General features: G+C 41.7%; 1 protein-coding gene across 8 annotated transcripts in view; it reads left to right on the top strand.

Annotated features, from left to right (window-relative positions):
- wnk1b (WNK lysine deficient protein kinase 1b) overlaps positions 1-14009 on the top strand; it is an 84719-nt gene extending 70710 nt beyond the window's left edge. For 3 of the 8 annotated variants that reach the window (XM_075471809.1, XM_075471806.1, XM_075471803.1), the window contains 8 exons: positions 276-351; positions 443-569; positions 1121-1318; positions 1745-1816; positions 5420-5461; positions 7406-7578; positions 8583-8645; positions 9104-14009. In XM_075471809.1, coding sequence (XP_075327924.1) covers positions 276-351; positions 443-569; positions 1121-1318; positions 1745-1816; positions 5420-5461; positions 7406-7578; positions 8583-8645; positions 9104-9529 — 1177 coding nt within the window. In that variant the 3' untranslated portion in view covers positions 9530-14009. The other 5 variants (XM_075471805.1, XM_075471804.1, XM_075471807.1 and 2 more) reach the window with 5 other exon arrangements.
- Positions 14010-18071: the final 4062 nt, after the last annotated feature.

The following is an 18071-nucleotide window of genomic DNA, read 5'->3' as shown; positions in this document are numbered from 1 at the left end:
GTTTTCAAAACCCTCTCTGCCTTTTTTTTTTATGCCCATCATATTCTTTAATCCAGTTAATTTCTAGTTCTAAAGAACTATACTCCTACTTTTTCCTTTTCTTCTCTTCCTTTTCAAGAATGAGGTTAAACACCTATTATCCTTTACAATTCTTTCAGTTGCCATTCAGTTGCCATAGCCCTTTTTCCACACTTTCTTCTCATCACTGAACTCTTTTTTTTTTGTCATTAAGTATTCTATAAAGTATATGTTTTATTCCCCCTTCCTTCCACCAGGCACATGCGTGAAATTCAGGCCCTCCACTTGCGCCAGAAGGAGGAAATAGACCGTCTGTTCACCAGGCTGGGAAAGGTAACTCATCCAAATTATGAAAACAAATGCTGATATTCCAACGGTATCACACGCAGCTCAACACTACCTTTCTTCTTCGGTTTTGGTTTAGGTTCCTCCAGCAGTGATCCCTCCAGTTACTGCCTTGACTGGCAGACGGCGTCGACTCACTAAAAGCAAGTCTTCAAAATCATCCAGAACCAGCTCCACGCACGGCAGTAAGAGCCCGTTACAGCCAGGTGGGCTTGCGTTTCAACGTTTGTGGTGAAAGCTCAGTTCATTCAGATTTATTTCTCACATGCTTCTAATAGTATCAAATCACTCAGACATTTGTCCAGGGTTCATTCACATCATTAAAGATCACTATGACAGACTAAACTAAACGTTTTAGGAAGAAATATGTTTTTTTTTTTAAAAAGTGTGCTTGAAATAAACCTTTAATCCTGCATCTCTGAACAGAAACTTCGTGTGTAAGATTAATATGTGAATTTGGCAGCTGTAACTCAAGTATGACCACAACTATCACAAAGATTTACTTTATTGCTACACCTTCTCTGTGTTCATGCATTTATGTGCACTTGTATGTGTGTGTGTGTTCATTTGTTTGGTCATACGTGCATGTGGGTGTATGCTGGATCAGGCTCGGAGCTTGAAAATTTCTGACTGCTTTTTCTGTCTGTTTTCTGTGTGCTTGTCTGTGTAAATGTCTCTGGTGGTGGATCTCTTGTGCGTGTGCTTTCCGTCTTTCCCTGCCTTCTGCTCTCCTGCCGATGGCTTCTGCGAACTTCAGGCAGCACTTTATCCGCCCAGAGTGTCCCGACCATGTACCCCGGCCAGCTGGCTCTGTTAGCCCCCGGAGGATTAGCCGATTCAGGCAGCAGCACGGTGCTCCAGCCTCTCAAACCCTCTCCCTCCAGCGACAACCTGTGTTCGGCCTACACCAGCGAGGCAGCCCTCTCTGTGCCCAGCCTGTGTGCTCCGACCCCAGGTAAACATGCCACTGCCAGCTCCAGGCTGCAGCAGGCCCCTTTGCATAAATGACACACATAGCTCGTTGTATGCTTTGCATGCAGACACATACAAGTGCATGCAGGTTCTTCTTCATTTCTTCACAAGAAGAACTTCAATCTTCCTTGATCTGTTTTCTTCAGAGTGTAAAACAGTGTGATGGCTTACTCACTGTTAACATCCTTTCTGTGTATTCTTCAACTGTGCCTCTTTTCCCTACCTCTCATCTATTCCTTTTGTCTTCTTATCATGGTTTCACTTCACTTCATTTCTTTTTTTTATTTCATCTCTCTGTTTCTCTCCTTATTTTCTCTTTTATGTTCTTCCCATTTTTCTGCACCTATCTACACTTTTCTCTCCTCATCTCCTCTCTCTCCCTTTCCCCTTCCCTCCTCCATCTCTTCAGGCTGTATAAAGTTCAGCTGGGGTTCGGAGCGTTTGGCCTTCAAGCCTGGCGGCAGGAGGACACGCTTTCTGAGTACGCCCTGCTTGGCTCTTTGTGTGTAACGCTTTATTTCTTTGCTCTTCTCTTTTATCCTTACTTACCCTTAGTTCCATAATTTCTCCAACTTCTATGTATTACGGTCAAGTCACGGTCATTCTTTCTTCCTGTGGGTTTTCTTTTTTTTTTTAAAGCAGAAGGCCCTTTAGCTGCTCATATCACATGTGTCCCGCAGACGTCCTTTTTGACTTTCAGAAAATATTTTTGTTGTCCTAGAGAAACCACCAGAGAAGGGTGGAATTGCATTAGCTGCTTTATGCTGTATAATCTCTTAAAATGAAATCCTTCTCGTTGTGTGTGTTGCAGAAACATACACAAGAAATAACAGCTTTTTGTTTCTGAGGAAAAGGGGAAATTAGTTAGTAGAAGGTACATTTACTTTGCAAATAAGAAAAGGTGCCAATAGGAGTGTCTGCACTACCAGCTTCTTTCATATTGAGCAAGAGCAGCTCCGGGTGGCTCAGACTCGCAAACGAGCAGATCTGCTGAAAATCAGGAGCCGGTAATTTACCAGCGACAAAGCCACAGCTCGTCTCTTGCAGCTACAAATTAGGACCTATAATAATGAAATAATGAACCTGCTTGCCTTTTTAGTTCAAATAGTTTATTGAAAATGTACTTTTTAGCTCGGATCAAAAAAAAAAAACGGCTCTTGGGTCTGCTTTGATGAATAAACTTCACGTGAGTGTCATAAGACTTCATTCTTCAGTTTTACTGCATTCAAAAGTCTTTTTTTGTTTTTTTGTGGTTCAGGATCAGACGTCAGATATGAGTAGGAAGAGTCATTAAAGCCAAATATGTAATAACAAGATTAAGGAAAACATTTTGGACTTACATACAGCCATCTATTACTGCAGGCTACGGTCCATCACTGGGATATTTGTGAAGACATGTGGACATAAATCTGCCGTGTGTCACCGTCTGTTGGTCATGTCCCATTGCTTATATTCTTTTCTTCAGCACTCGGTGACAACGCTGGTGACAATGCGAGCGATGACATTCCAGCTAGCACAAGTCATAGCGTGTCCAACAAAACAGAAAAAGAAAGAATGTAACTGAGATAAAAACATTAAGAGCTACAAAATGTTTTAGGTTAAAGATGGGTATCGCATCACTCCTTCTAGGTGGACGTTCCGGGTAGTCTTTAAGGTTCCTCCAGTAGATTTAGAACAACATGGATCGGCAGCATATTTCTTCTTCTATCGTCTTTCTCTTGCATTCCATGCAAATTACCATAAGAGTTGCATACGTGTTGTCCAACCCCTGTGCCTCCTCTTCACAGCGATTATCACAGCCGCATCAGGCTCAGAATGAAGGATTGTGCTTACCTGTGGCCATAGAATAATGCTGCATTCGATAGTGAAGTGCGCAGTACCTCATTAGTAAATAATACAAAAACGTGGTTTGTGCTCGTCTTGACCTCTTAATAAATTTGCCCCTGGAGCTGTCTACAGGGCATTAAGTGTTAAGGCGTGATAGTAATAGTTCTTACATCTCAGAGCTTCCCATCCTCAATCCATTTTCTTTCTTTCTTTCTTTCTAATTTTGTCTTAACAACAAATTTAACATTGTCCACTTTTGGCTGCAGGCGTCACTATAGCAATTGTCCTGGATAAACAAATAGCGTGAGAGTTAATAGGAGTGTAGATAGTTGTGTTCTACTTCAAGTTAGATTGTCAAAGCCTGCAAGATGACGGTTCAAAGAGATGCAACGCTGGAAAAAATTGGAAAAGCTTTTCTTATTCCCCTTTTGGTGGCCATGTGCCTAATCACCAATAAGCAGCTGGAATTCTTTCACCTAAAAGATCTAGTGTATAAACAAGCAAAAGAAGTGAGAGAGCAGCGGGTGTCATTACTGTTTAAAGTTTCTTATAATCCTTATGACAGCAGTTATGGTTGATCTGGTGTCCAAACATGATTGCAGGCAGTTTAATACTGTAGAAACCAACGCCAGAGCAGCTGCTTCGTTAGAAGATAAACAGAAGAGCAGCTGGTGTATCTGTTGACTGTGGAACTAAACAAAGTCATGCTGTTGTAATAAAGTCGGCCAGTTTTTTTCCATCATGCCATTAGCAACCATGATCTGATTTGAAGCTGCGCTCGTGCTGTGTGCAGCGTCAGTTTTCCACACAATGGAAGGATGGTGGAGGACTGGAAGCTTGTGCAGCCATTCATCTAAAACCTCTCTGCCGCCGCCGCTGCTCTTTCTGATTATGCATTCCAGAAGCTCTATCATTTTTGGCTTAAATTAAAAACTGACCCGGCCTCAGTTTAGCCATTTCACCAATGCTACCGAACACCTGAAACAGCCGAATAAGATTAGCATCAGCAGACTAGGGTTGTGAGAAGCCTGCAGCATTACAGAGATACTCCATAGGGTCCACTTCGCCTTTGGCCTTAATGATAATAGTTTGTCGAACTGAAATTTCTAACCTTTTTGTCCGAAACGAGCAGGAAGTTGAGACCTCATGACTTGAATTTTCTGTCACACATTTTTTCCTTTAGTATCAAATGTATTGTTTGGTTTTTAGCAATTAATGAGTCCTAGTTATTTTGATTAAAATGTTACCATAGTCGATAGAGTATTTTTTTTTTAAAGCCTCTTTTAATCATAATCTGTAGTGTTGAAATGTTTTGTGCTTGATGAAGGTATGTTTCTGAATGCTTCTGAAGCCTCTGCAGCTCAAACCCTTTCTCTCCCTTCCTTCTATCCCTTCGTCACTCTTTGTCCTCACCCCCTGATCCCTCCCTCCCACCCATGACCCCATCACTGCACCGCCAGGAGGGGAGAGAGACAGACCTGGGTCTATGTAACTAGTCACTGCTCCTTACTAGTTAGCTTCTAGAGAAAATCCCATGAAATTGGCATGAAATGCTTGATCGAATAGCCATTTTGTTTTGTCTAAATCATTGAGAATATCTGAGATAGTGGCAGCTATTCAATGGTTTGAAATAAGAGTACTTTGACATATACGCAGGCTATGTTGGACCCAGTTCTGGTACGGCACGATGAGCTGTAAAGAGGACTCAGAATCACATCAGAACCTATTGTTGTTGGTTCAAAAGCATCTTAAAGCCACAGACAAAAGCAAGACTTATGTTGAAAATATGTTCTTAGGCTATCTGAACTTTTTTTTGCTGTCAGCCAAGTTTTACACTTCCTCAAAAGCTGCTCGTGTATCTAGTTAAAACAAATCTATACTCGACCTCAGTCAATCAGTTATTTGAATAAAGATGGAATGTTTTTGGGACTTCTTCGTCAGTGTTTCTCTCGGTGCAACGTGCAGCTGACAAATCAGATATATGAAATTGGAAGTCAGAATATGTTTTTGTACGTTAAATATTGAAACAAAGCAGGTCATGTTCAGCTATTTATCCCTGGTTCGAGGTTCACGTTGCACCATGTGACAGGTTTTAAGATGTTATTGGTCAGCCCAACTCGCAAAACTGTCTTTATTGACTACTTCCAGTTCTAATAATCACACTCAGATGCACTGTGTTTGGTTTGTCGGGTGATGTGGGCGGGGTTTAACTCTGACTCTCTCCCAATCCTCCAACTGTTGTCTTCCGGCCACACAGGGAAGATGGTGAAAAAAGTCTGCCCCTGCAACCAGCTCTGTAGTAACTATCACTCTTTTTGGTCTTTCCTCCCTTCATCCCCCCCCCTCGCTTGCTCTCCCACGCTTCCTGCTGCCCTGTGCAGTTACATTTGACCCTACGCCAGATTTGGGATCAGTTCAGTTATTTTCAGAGTCCTAGAGGTACTGTGAAGTTTTCGTTTGACATTGATGGGGGTGTTTTTTGGGTGTTTTTTTTTTTTTTTTTTTTTTGTTTTTTGTTTTTTGTTGTTTTTCAAGGACCAAGTTAGTTTGAGAACTGAAATGACTGAAATGACCCTCCATCTCACATTCCAGCTGACACTGCATGCACATGCAGCTCTCCATCTGTTAATACACACATCTGAATTCCTGGTCACACACCTGAACAGCTGTTTACCATGTTGCCTCCCTCCTTCTCTCCCCCTCTTCCATTACATCTTGTGGTCTGGACTACATTGACCAGAATGCCACGCTGCTGCAGTCAGTCATGACTCAGCGTCTCATTCTTTATTGCCTCCATTTTGTTTAGCATGAATGGACTGTTTTTTTCAGACCAACTGTATGATTTTTCTCTCCCTGGATAACCCTTGCACATGGTTTCTTTTCTCATGTCATGCTCGATATAAACAGATCATGCAAATGTTGCTCGTTCTGTCCGCATGGCTCTGGGTTCCTTTATCTTAAATGATGAGGCATCAGCTCCTCGTCTTATCTGTTTTTGAGCTACTTTACTGGCAGGGAAAAAATGAAGAAGAATCTATATTCTTTTTATACTGAGGCACTTTTCTCAGGGCCTCACCTGCAGAATTGGGGAACATTATCTGACTGAAGCCTTTAACACTGAAAATCCCTAAGCTAAAAAAAAAGCTGGGGGATAGTCCTCCTCCTTTCACATGTCATTGTGTAGTGACTTTGTTACTTCTCGGCTCTCACAAGTATGGATTAGTGCTCCTATATCTCGGTGAGGTGAAGACACTTGCATTGTGTAACATCATATCTATGAGCCTTTATAGATCCGTAGGAAGCCGGGCCAGTTTGCAATTTTTGTATTTTTGTATTTTTGTGCTGAGTTTGCTGGGATAACTTGGAGGCAGAGGGTTTGCAAAAAGCTCAGCAGCTGATGTTATAGAGCCTGAGTGCCCCCCACTGGAAGGGATAAGTGGTACACATGGCAACTGTAGTCGACTTCTGAGCCCACCGAAAGAAAATGATTGCCGAGAGTATTACTGATCAGGTTATTAGGTTCTATATTGAGATTAAAAAAAAAAAAAGTACACTCTTTTTTTAACTCTTAGGTTTTACTTGTCAAGACATCAGAAAAGAACCTCTGGTCCTTACCAGGTCCTGAAGGGAGTTAAAGAACCTCAGGTGAAGGACAGCGCATGACACATGACACCATGTCATTATTTTTTTGCTGAAGACCAAGCCAAAATGCAGAAGCAGTGTGTGAAAATGTAAAGAATGTATTCTAAAAAAAGTATTCTAAAGTCAAAGTTTAGTCCATCTGTCTGACAGCCAAAGCTTGGACCTCATCTTCAGACCTGGTAAGAACCACATGCCCCCCCCCCCCCCAATAAAACCTTAGAACTAGAAAAAGGTTGTACTTTCTTTTACATGAGACTGTATACGACGTGCACATGATTAAAAAAACTGGAGCAAGTTCTGCGTTTAGTGTAGTTGTTTTCTCACCTTTGCTCTAAAATCAGAAATGACCTCTTGTTGCTGTTAATCATCATTATTTCCATCATTAAAGCTAAACAGTTAAATCCTTTGATCATGTCTACATGCTGACCTGCTCTAAAACTCCAACTTGACCAACTCTGTTTGTTCTTTTCGTGGTCAAGACAGAACCCGCATTCACCCTCATTCAGATAACATCTTTTTCAGCTCAGGAGTCAAACTCTGTCTCACATCCTTTGCTCTTCTCCCCTCCCCTCCCCGCCTCTTTGTATCGACCTCTCCACAGGGACTAATAGCACCAATGCAGTGAGCGGTTCAGGTGGTTTGGGTCAAAGCCAGGGGGGCTCTCAGTGTCTGGCCCCCAACATGTCAGCCCCCAACCAGAGGAAAGGAACTTTCACCGACGACCTCCATAAACTGGTGGACAACTGGGCCCGAGACGCCATGAACCTCTCACAGGTTTTACTACAGTTTTATCATTCATCACTCTCTGGCAGCAGATATTAGGACACAAGCGATCTTGTTTCAACAATGAGTCACGAGCTCCTGTAATTACTTTCCCAGAAATAAGGACAAACGGGGGAAAGAATCTCAACTTTAAAACCTAGTTTGGTAAAAGCGCACGTGATTGGTCGGGTAAACAAACCGCAGCCGAGACCCTCTTGATTTAGGATTAAAAACATTTGTCCATTTGTTATGTGGAGTAATTGTGTCTGAAGGATCATTGATCCCTGTTTGTTTGCTGTCTGGAAAATACAGTAGTGGCTGCTGCTGTTTCTCTTTGTTTTAGTTTTTTTGCTTTACAGAAGCAGTTGAGCAAGCTATTTAAAACAGTTTATCGTTTTATCATTGAACTTTGTGTGCGTGTAAAAGGCACACAAAGTTTTTTTCCCCCCACAGAAGATACATCTCCAGAAATGCCTAGTTTGTAGTTCAGGTGTTTTATTTTCTGTGACACACCGAGTTAACAGTCGGCTGCTATCTGCCGTAGACAGCGGCCCGAGCGCTCTCGGTTTGGTCAATCGGGAAGGAATTCTGACAGGAAACTAAGCTAAGAACAAAACCATAGACAAAACAATATTTTTTCCACCTAAAACGAGTCCAACCTGAAAAATTCCACGGTAGTTCAAGTTAAAGTCGCATGAGTAGCTCTGAGTGTAGCTCCCTGTCAGAGTTCCTCCATGATTCTCCAAAATGAGAACGCTTTAACCGCTAACAACCACCTCACTTTAAAAAAAAAAAAAAGAAGCCTTTTTATTGAGTTTATGCAAATACAGTTTGGTTTACATCTTGATTATTATCTACCATCCCTTTCTGTGCTCTAGAATTCATTTTCTGTGTCCGCAGTTTTCCTTTAAGCAGTGAATCTCAGACATTGAAATAATTCATTTTGTTATGATAGAACTATTCTGTATGAAAGGTTTGTGTAATGAACCTAATATTTAACTTTTTATTTTTGTTAGGGTAAGAGGAGTGCCAAACAACAACAGCAGCAGCAGACCCCAGCACAGGGACACAGCTATGAGGTTGGTGGAAACACACGCCCCATCACACCACCTCTGGAATAACAGGAAAAAATAGATTGATTTTATGGTACAATTACTTTATGCCACAAATTTTGCAGTGCATTCATAAAGATATAGTATCCACTGACCCTCAGGTTTGTTTGTTTTTCTCAGTTTTTGTTAACAAAAGTGGATTTTGATCATGTGCCATAAAAGTATATTGTAACTTTTTACATTTACAAGACTGAGTTCACAAGAAAGCGTGTTAATTACAACCCATCTGATCTGCTGTGAGACACTGAAGTTGCATACAACTGAACAAACTGCCAGTTAAGCACAGAAACCAACTGAACTCAACAGCACTGGAAACAAACAGGGGTGTAGAAAAATGTTCTTGTGTGATAAAATTCATTAGACTTGACTGTTGACATGACTCAACTTTCCTCTCTTTGAATGTAAAATGCCTTCCACCCCTGCAGATTATCCAGTCAGCCAGTGTGGGCAGGAAGTTCTCCGCTCCCAGCCAGTTATGTCCCAGCAGCATCGGAGGTTCCGTCCACCTTCCTGCAAACCCCGCCACCGCTACCTCTTTGGCCGCCCGCAAGGGCTCCTTGTGCCACCCGCCTGCCTCCTCCACTCCCCCCCAACTGCAGCCGCCGCAGTTCATCCACTACCCTCCTACTGCCGCCTTTAGTGCACAATGGTCTGGTCCGGCTCACAGTCTGCCAAACCCACACCAGACACCAACACAGCCTCTGCTGGTCAGCACCTCTCAGCCCCTGGGCCCGTACCCCGCCCCACAGGGCCAGATTCCAGGGCAGGGCCCGCTGCAGGCTTTCCATCTGACCAACACTCTGCAAAAGTCAATCAGCAACCCAGGAGGGCCCAACTTGAGGACCACATAGGACATGGGGTGAGGGCTGGTTTGGATCTCAGCCCAGCTGGACAGGTTGGAACGTTTTGGGACTGGAGAGAACAGAGGGAAGTGAAGGGGTGTGCAGAGAAGGGATGTCAAAAGGTTGGGAGCTGATATGTTCAAGAGGTGGAATGAAAAAGCAGGCCATTTCCACCCCCCTTCCATTGGTATGTGTGAAAAGCTGTCACAGGCACACATGCAGCCACACAATCTTCCTCTCTGCTGTGGGCGTGTGACAGCCAGCCAAACGATCAACATAAAGGAAAAGACTTGTGTGCAATGTTAAAAGGCCAAAGAGGTTCGGACAGGGTGTGGGGCTGGTGTCAACAACTTTTGGTGTGTGTTCGGGCTCTTACTGCTGGGTCGCACTTGTTCTGGGGTCATGTTGGAAATGACTTTTGACAGGTCTGCACACGACCAGGCAGTATGTGTCCCTGCTGGATGTCGGTGGGTAAGTGTTACATTGGGCTGCGGAAGAGAAGTAAGACTCTCACCCTTAGACTTAAGAAAAAAATCTCAAGTTTTCCAGGAAGATGGACAGATTGAACAATGCAGATCCTCATTAACATTAACAAAGAAGCTCGTGGAGGCTGGGGATGACAGCACGGCTCTGGTCGCAGCTGCTTATTAGTGTTCTGTTTCCTTAAACAGAGGCTGTGTGTGTGTTTTGTTTTTGTTTTGTTTTTTTCTTTGACAGAAGTCCCAAAACCTAACGATGACAGGAAAACTCTTAATTTGCTGCAACTGAAAGGTTTGATGTCAGGTAAAAGCTGAAAAAAAGTGTCTGAGTTTAGTAACTTAAACGTTAAAAGCACAAAGTACACCAAGATCAACTCAAACAAATGCATATCGAGAACATGTAGCCCAGCTCTCTGCGGGGTGGCGTTTCCCCTTCTTTTAATAAACTGCTCAGAAAGACCGATAGAGGCGCAGATGGAAATCAGACGAAGAGGAGCAAGGTTGCGTTTTGTGTTGGATTTAAAACTCCGTCTGTTTACCGTTTCTCTGCTCACTTTTACGTTAAAAGTGCCGAACAGATGCTTCGGTGCACCGGACTCCTCTTCGACCGTCCCTCTCTTCGCCTCTTTGTTGCCATTTGAAGCAATAACAGAAGTAACCTTTTGGAGGATGGGGGGGAGGGGGGGAACAACAAAAAAAAGCCCAAATGCGAGAGAGAACTCTGTGTGAAAACGTGGCCTTGTTTATCAGAACAATATGAGTCCCTGTACAGTTTGTGTAGTGTCAGCTATGATGATTCCATTTTGTTGTTTACTTTTGCTTTTGTTTTGCTTGCGGGCCCCCCCCCCCCCCCCAACAGCCTGCAATCTGACACACACACACACGCATGAGACGGTCATATAAATGCACACACACGGAGTCCCGCACAGACGTTTGAATGCACTCGCACGTCATTGGAGGTGTAGCGGCAGTTTAACAGACTTAACTCTGCCTCAGTTTTCTGTGTCATGACTGGGCCGGTGTCAGCGTTGGGGTTGAAATAATTGCAATGTACATTACTATCATAATTGTTGTTGATGATTATTATTCTATTTAAAAAGAAACGAAAAACAAACAAACGTGTTCCGTCGATGGACCTGTTCTACGTGCACATCGCTGTACGATGTGGAGACACTGTGATTACTGTTGTTAATTATTAGCAAATGTTGTTGGACAACATTAGTTTTAGGGTGACATGTCACAAAAAAAAGAAGAAGAAGAAGAAGCAATGCATTCAGAGAGCAGCTTGGGGTCCTTTCACTTTCACTTCAATGGATTTTCATCAAAATGTGAAAACTGGTATCTCTCCCTTTCAGTTAGCGTCCTGCCATCCATTTACAGAGGACACACTTTGTAACCAATGCCTTACCAACAACCGATCAACCCACGTCTCGGCTCATCTCCATGACTGGTTGAACTGAAAGTGGGACCCGACCCCCAAGCCTGAATTCAAAGACAAACCCGAGTGAACGGCAGGATAGTTGATATTTAGATAATAAAGTAAAGCTAGCTATTTTTTCTTAATACAGTACTTATATATCAGACACTTTAAAAAGCCCTCCTGTTCCCTTGCTCCCTTGGTTTTTGTTAGAAGAATGTGAATGTATAAACCAATGGTGTCCATTTTAATGTACTTGAAAAAAAACAAAAGAAAAAAACAACTTTTATTTTCACTGTCCTCGCTTCTCCCGACCCTCTTTTAGAGACTCCGGTGGAAACCGGAGGTACTTATAGTGCCTTTCATCCTTCCTGTTGCTTCTCCCTTGAGGGTTGAAGACTTGGGTTGAAGTTGGAGAATATTTTAGGGAGAGAGGGGGGAGGGTTGTATCGCTTTGAAGTTAGTGGTGATGGTTGGATGTGGTTAGTGGAGGGTGTGTGTGTGTGTGTGCGTGGGTGGTTTGTGGTTAATTCTGATGAGTGTGTTTTCTGCAAAAAGCAAAGCATTCGAATGCTCCTCCTTGTGTTGGAGGAAAAACAGATTAACCATAGAATAACTGAACTGATAGGAAGATAAATCCACCCCAAAGGCCACCGTTTGTCATCAGTGTTGTTTGTATCGCTGCGTGGTTTTTTTTCAATTTTAAGGAGGGAGTTATTGAAGATTGTATTTGAAGCTTGGACCACTCTGTACTTAAGAGGCACCGACCCAGGTGCAGCTTACAGTCCCTTTAGTTCGAAAATGTGACCCAGGTTGCGCATCAAAACTTCACTCTAATTAGTTTAGGACTTCGAGTAACTCAATGGACTAATTTTAGTTTTCTTTGTCAGAAATTCAGACTTCAAGACTCCCATCGTCCATAATCACGGTGCGAGCTGGCTTCCAGGTAGCGACTGAGATCCAACGAGCCTGTGGAAAAGGATGAGAGGCTGATGCTTTGAGTTATCAATTTAAGTTTACACTCATTCAGCTAGCTTGAATCCTACCCATCTGAAACAGTCGTCACATAAAATAACTCCAACTCTGGCATGAAATAGTGAGCTGACCCGTCACTCAGAACTTAAGCGTTAACAGACGTGTGAGTGAGAGCATGGTGGTGTTGGTGGTGGAAATTAGTGAAAGCACAACGGAGGTTAGGATGGTTTTGCTGGTTTCGATCCAAGGCCTTTGACGCCCTCTCCTTGTTTCCTTTTTTTTTTTTTTTTTAGTCTGAACAATATGTGGTACAAACTTCACCCAGAAGCTTTGCATCGGTTTGTTGCTTTCCGCTGGGAATGGATGCCCTGAATTTACATAGAAATATGACGAAACGTTTGCTTTTGTGGTATTTTTATCTTTTTTTCCATCTCCCGCGAATCACAAAGTAACACTTTTACTACTTGGCAAGTTTGGTTGAAGCTGTGAATAATCATTGAGCCACTTTGCTTCAGTTCTGCGCGTCAGCGTTCCCTCAGACCTTTAATGATGCCACGACACAGTGCCATTAGTCTTTTTGTCTGTGGGAAAACGTCCAATAAAGATATTTACCTGCTTTTACTCACTGGAGCTGCTCTGGTTGCCAGGCAACATTGTGGATTTTCACTGCGACTGCTCGGAGCCTCAAATGATTTCCATGGTTGAAGTTTGATCGTTTTTTTTTTTCGTTGTTTTTTTGCTGTGTCTCTACAATTTAAAAAAAAAAAAAAAAAAAAAAAAAAAAAACAGCGAAAGAAGTATTTCCTGTGCAATGGCTGCAATGCAGTAATATTAAAGTAAACTGTCAGGCTCTGCGGTGACAGGTGCTTTACATGTTTAAGCCTCAGCTGGAGAACCCTTTCCTTACAGACGTCAGTGGGAGCCGTTCTGGTGGAGTTTTGGAGTTGCAGTCGAGGACTCTTTACTGTGAAAGGCTTTTTGTGAAGTTTCCCGGAGAATTAGAAATTAGTTGCAATAACTCGCATGCATTCGCCTCGATTTCTGCATCTGTTTTACACTTTCAAGGCTCACTTACCCTTCATGCTTTTTGCTGTAAAAGTGCCCACATGATTAGAAGAAAAAAAAAGAAGCCTTTCAGCTTGCCAACACACGCGGTCATACATCTCCTTCCTGTTTTCTGTAACGTTCTTCTGTGAAACGACTGAGCGCAGCAGGTTGCTCTGTTACTAAAAACCTTCTTCTTTCCGACGCGATAAGATTTCTGCTCACATGTTTTATTATTATTATTTGCTCCTTTTTTTTTCTTTTTTTTTAGTCTCACTTGTTTTATGTGTCGTTTTGAAGTCTCTAACAGCACCTAATTTAATTCATTTGTTTTTCTTTTTCTGTATCGTGTTGAACTTTGTACAAAAGTGGTTGAATGAATGAGAGCCAACACATGAAAATACACGTAGGGAGTCATCGGCAGCCTTTAACTGTATGTTTTGCACTAAGTATAGAGTGTTCAAGCTTCATATTAAAAAACAAACAAAAAAAAAAGTTGCGCTTAGCGCTACAATACAATGAAATTTGTTACTTTATTTGTAAAACTTAATAAATAAAAGTTGTTTAAATGAAACCGAGAGACGAGTCTTATTCTGGCTTTGGGTTGCTGAGAGAAATATTCAGGTAGAAGCTGAAGGAATCAGGTTTCTCTGCTGTTTTTAGGTGTCTTCGTGTAGAGGTAAGTGTCAGTTTTTAACAGTTTTGTGGGTCATTGTGGAGCAGCAAAGGAACTTAATACTCTGTGAATAACCCAAGTTGTTAGGATGCTGAGTGGTTTGTAGCTAAAAGTGACCTATTTTAGTTTTGATCTATATATCATATCAGTTTAATATCATAAACTGATATTTTTAAAGACGGAATGTAAGTGGACAGCCAGTTTAAACTGCTTTAAACTCAAAGTCAAAAGCCCAGAAAAGCACTCAGAATGTGGCAGATGATTCATTTTGTCAACTTCAAACACAAATATGGAGATTAGTGCGCAGACACAACAACTTTTGGTGCTCAAAGGTGCATGTTTAATACTTGCGTTGTATTTTAAAGTCATTTTTCATTTTTTTTGCTATAAACATTCAAATCCAATCAGTCCGACTTCATTTGTAGGGCACTTTTCATCCAAATTTAATGTTTAAAAAGCTTTACAGAGTGCAAATGCAAAAACCAAAATTAAAAGTACTGCAGGCAAAAAGCCAATTAAGAGTCAGACTCAGAGTACGATAGAAATAAATGCTTATACAACAAAGTAAAAAAAAAATCAAAGATTTATGGATAAACAAACACACTTTTGATAAAAAGGCAGCTCTTGGGTTTGCTTTAAAAAAATAATGACACTCTCTGGAGCCCTTGGGAAGGCTTTTCCACACGCCGTCATGAGAGAATAGGGCACGCAGGTTTTAGTTCCAACTTTGGGTTTTTAAAAGGTCTCCTCTAGAAGGCCTTGAGGGTTAAACAGGTCAAAGCATACCTAATAAATAGGCAGGACAAAGGTCATGGAGAGTTTAGAAAGCCAAGAACAGTTTGTATATTTTCATGATAAATTTGATTAATCTTTGACTGCTGAATGATCTGTAGAAAAAAATGTGATGATGATGATTTGAATTAGATCGTATTGGAACTGTGTTGGTGTAACAGACGAAGCCAAAGACCTCTCATTACAGGTAAGCACTTGACACATCTGTTTGCAATAATGTTGATTGCTTGTGAGAAGTTCAGCCCCAAACATGCAATTGCAAAAAATCAATTTTTTTTTTTTTTTCAGCACCAAGCTTTTTCATTTTTAAGACTTTGTTGCAGTGTTTCTGCGAAGCCAAAGTCAGCCAGACAGGTAAGCCTTCTGCCTGAGTCTCTGTGTTCCTGCAGTGCTCGTCCTCTCCACATGGCGACACCACTTCACTTCATTTACTGTACAACCCGCAGGATTTACAGCAGACCTGCTTCCTGTTATCCAGGCCATAAAACAGCTTCTTGCTTCAAATGTAATCAGGAAACGGCGCGTTTTGAGGTGTGAATCTGTGCTTATCATCTGTCACCATGGATACAATGAAAAGAACTTGGCCAGCCCAGAGAAACGGAGGCCCAAGGAAGGAAGGGAGGAAGGAAAATGAGACTTGCGGTTACATTATAACAATAAATATCCATCGAACAGTTTTCCTGCTATGATATGAAACTGCACAGCATAAAATGGGACTCTTTACTCTGCATTTAGCCCTTTCAAACTTGCAAAAATCATTTCTATTTTTCATTTTAGGCAGTGAAAGTCTTACCTGTCCTGCCAATAAAAAGTGTAGGAGGATATCACCCTTCACATGCTAATACATCTGAATGGTTTCTACTGTATGACCAGATGGAACTGAGCCAAATCTAAATTTTAATTCTGGAGTGGATATTGATTTTTCTTTTTTCTTTAAGTGTGGCAGGAACCCTCTGATACTTGGTGGAAAAACATTTGGTTCAACTGTGGCCCGAGGACCAAAATGACTTCCACCTGCAACGCAGGTAAATGCCAACATTAATTCAATACGCAGAGTGATCATGAAGCATTGAAGACGAGCAATCAGCCTTCGTGGTTAAGTTAAAAACTGAAATACACAGAATATAACTCGTAATGCTTGATTGGAAGGGGTGCGATTCATCAAGGTTTAGTCAGTCAGATTCGATGCTCATAAAATTAGTCTCGGTTAGGACAGCTTGGCATTAACTGACAACCTCCCGTCATAACATAGCAGACCTCGTTGTTGGCTTGGACATACACTGTGGAAAAGGGTTTGCGCTTTGGTGTGATAAAGTTTGAATTGTGTTTGTTCATCAGGCGCACAGTGTGTGTTTTCATTATGAAGGTGACGTTAATGTAGCAAATAACTAAAATACATCGTCATGTTGTTTGTCATCGAGGAGCCTTCTGTTTGAGAATATTTGGAAAAATGTCCCTTTCTTCCAAAGGAAAAAAACGCTACCTTCAATTTTCTGCTCCTTTTGTGAATATGTTTGAAATCTTTTCGTGATCGTGAGGTCAAAAGAAACATTCACGACAAAAATATGAAAGAAATTGTCGGCGTAATTACACCCAGTGACATTTTCAAGATTCAACATATTTGTCATTACGCAATAATGGAATTAAAGAAGTCATCCCTCAGACAGAAACCATTTAAATCAAATAACATGACAGTGAGTAAGGGGGCTGGAAAACTAATCAGAAATAGGATGTCGAAGGGCTCTGCAGCTGCCAGGAATGTCCCGCGTATTTCTGCTGCACCTCTGTCTTCTGCAGTCAATTCAGACGCTACATCACCTCTTCCAAAGTTGAGTGTTTTTCTTTTACAGCCAATGGCAAAGCCGACCGTGGATGTCACGTCCATGGACTCATGTGTTAAGTTTTATGATTTAGGTGTTCAGTTCATGTCCAGGTTTTGAGTTTCAGTCTTGGTCACTCTGGTCATTGGTTCATTCACTGCACCCGTTAGTCATTGTCACCAGCTGTACTCACTCTCCAATCACTCCCAGCCCTCTATTTAGTCTCTTGTCTCCCCTGTCTTTTTGTCGGATCTTTGTATGTTTTGTCACCGGCCCTGCATGCCATGCCACAACCTGTTCAGTCCTGAGATAAGTATTTATTTGTTCCATTGTTATTTTTGCCAACCTTTCTGAAGTCCGCATCCGTGTCCTTCCCTAAACCGCACCCTGACAGTGGATGACTTTGGATGATTTATGTCATGTATTTGCAGGTTTAAAAGTTCACAGCAAACATCTCAGACGGTGTCAACTTTAAACGACTAATGACACAACTGACCAAAATAAAACTAACGCAGTGAAAGATGTCAATTAATTCTCCTACTGGTTTAATCTAGGCATTTTGAACATAGAAAGCCCTACTTATGCACTGGTTTGTAAGTCAATCGACTGATGGGAACAGAAATGCACAGGAATTCTAAAAAAATCATTTGGAACCTGCATTACTACATTGCTTTTCCACAGAGATGCCCCCAAACCAAGAGTAAAATGTAGTGTCAAACTCAAAAAGATAAAAACGGGGAGTAACACCGAGTCAAACATGGCTACGACACCTGGACGGTGCGATTTCCTGACTGCAAAAACAAAAGTTCAAAAGGTGATGAGGATCATTTTTATCAAAGATGGCACCACGAAAGGAAGGAGGTTCAAGGCCAACATCAGAATATCCTTTTCACATTTAAGCCAAAATAAATAACGAGATGAATTAAAGGGAAAATATGCACACAACGTGTTGCAAATTTGGCTGAATCTAAGCCAAAGAGTGGTACTGTAACAAGCACTTAAAACAGTTACAAGTAAACAGTCTACTTGTACGACATAATTACATGTAAATACAGGAAATGATCCCTTTCAGATGCAGCACAGTCCCACACAGTTGAGTGAGTGACTGGAAAAATGTTCAGTTTCTTAAAGAGGAGTTTGAATATGGAAGCAACACTTGGGGACAAACATGCGTCCCCTCGTCTCTTCATCTTTGTTGTGTCCAATTAGACTTCATTTTTACTTAGACTGGACTTTCTATGGTAAGATGATGTTAAAATTAAATGAAAAACACAGTCGGAGAGACATGGTTGGGGGCAAAGAGATGTAGGGGGTCTGTAGAAAACTGTAGTTATATAAGATTAAGAAA

Source organism: Odontesthes bonariensis, chromosome 8 (genome assembly GCF_027942865.1).
Source record: "Odontesthes bonariensis isolate fOdoBon6 chromosome 8, fOdoBon6.hap1, whole genome shotgun sequence".
Classification (NCBI taxonomy): Eukaryota; Metazoa; Chordata; class Actinopteri; order Atheriniformes; family Atherinopsidae; genus Odontesthes; species Odontesthes bonariensis.
This window is presented reverse-complemented; position numbering and strand designations above follow the sequence as displayed.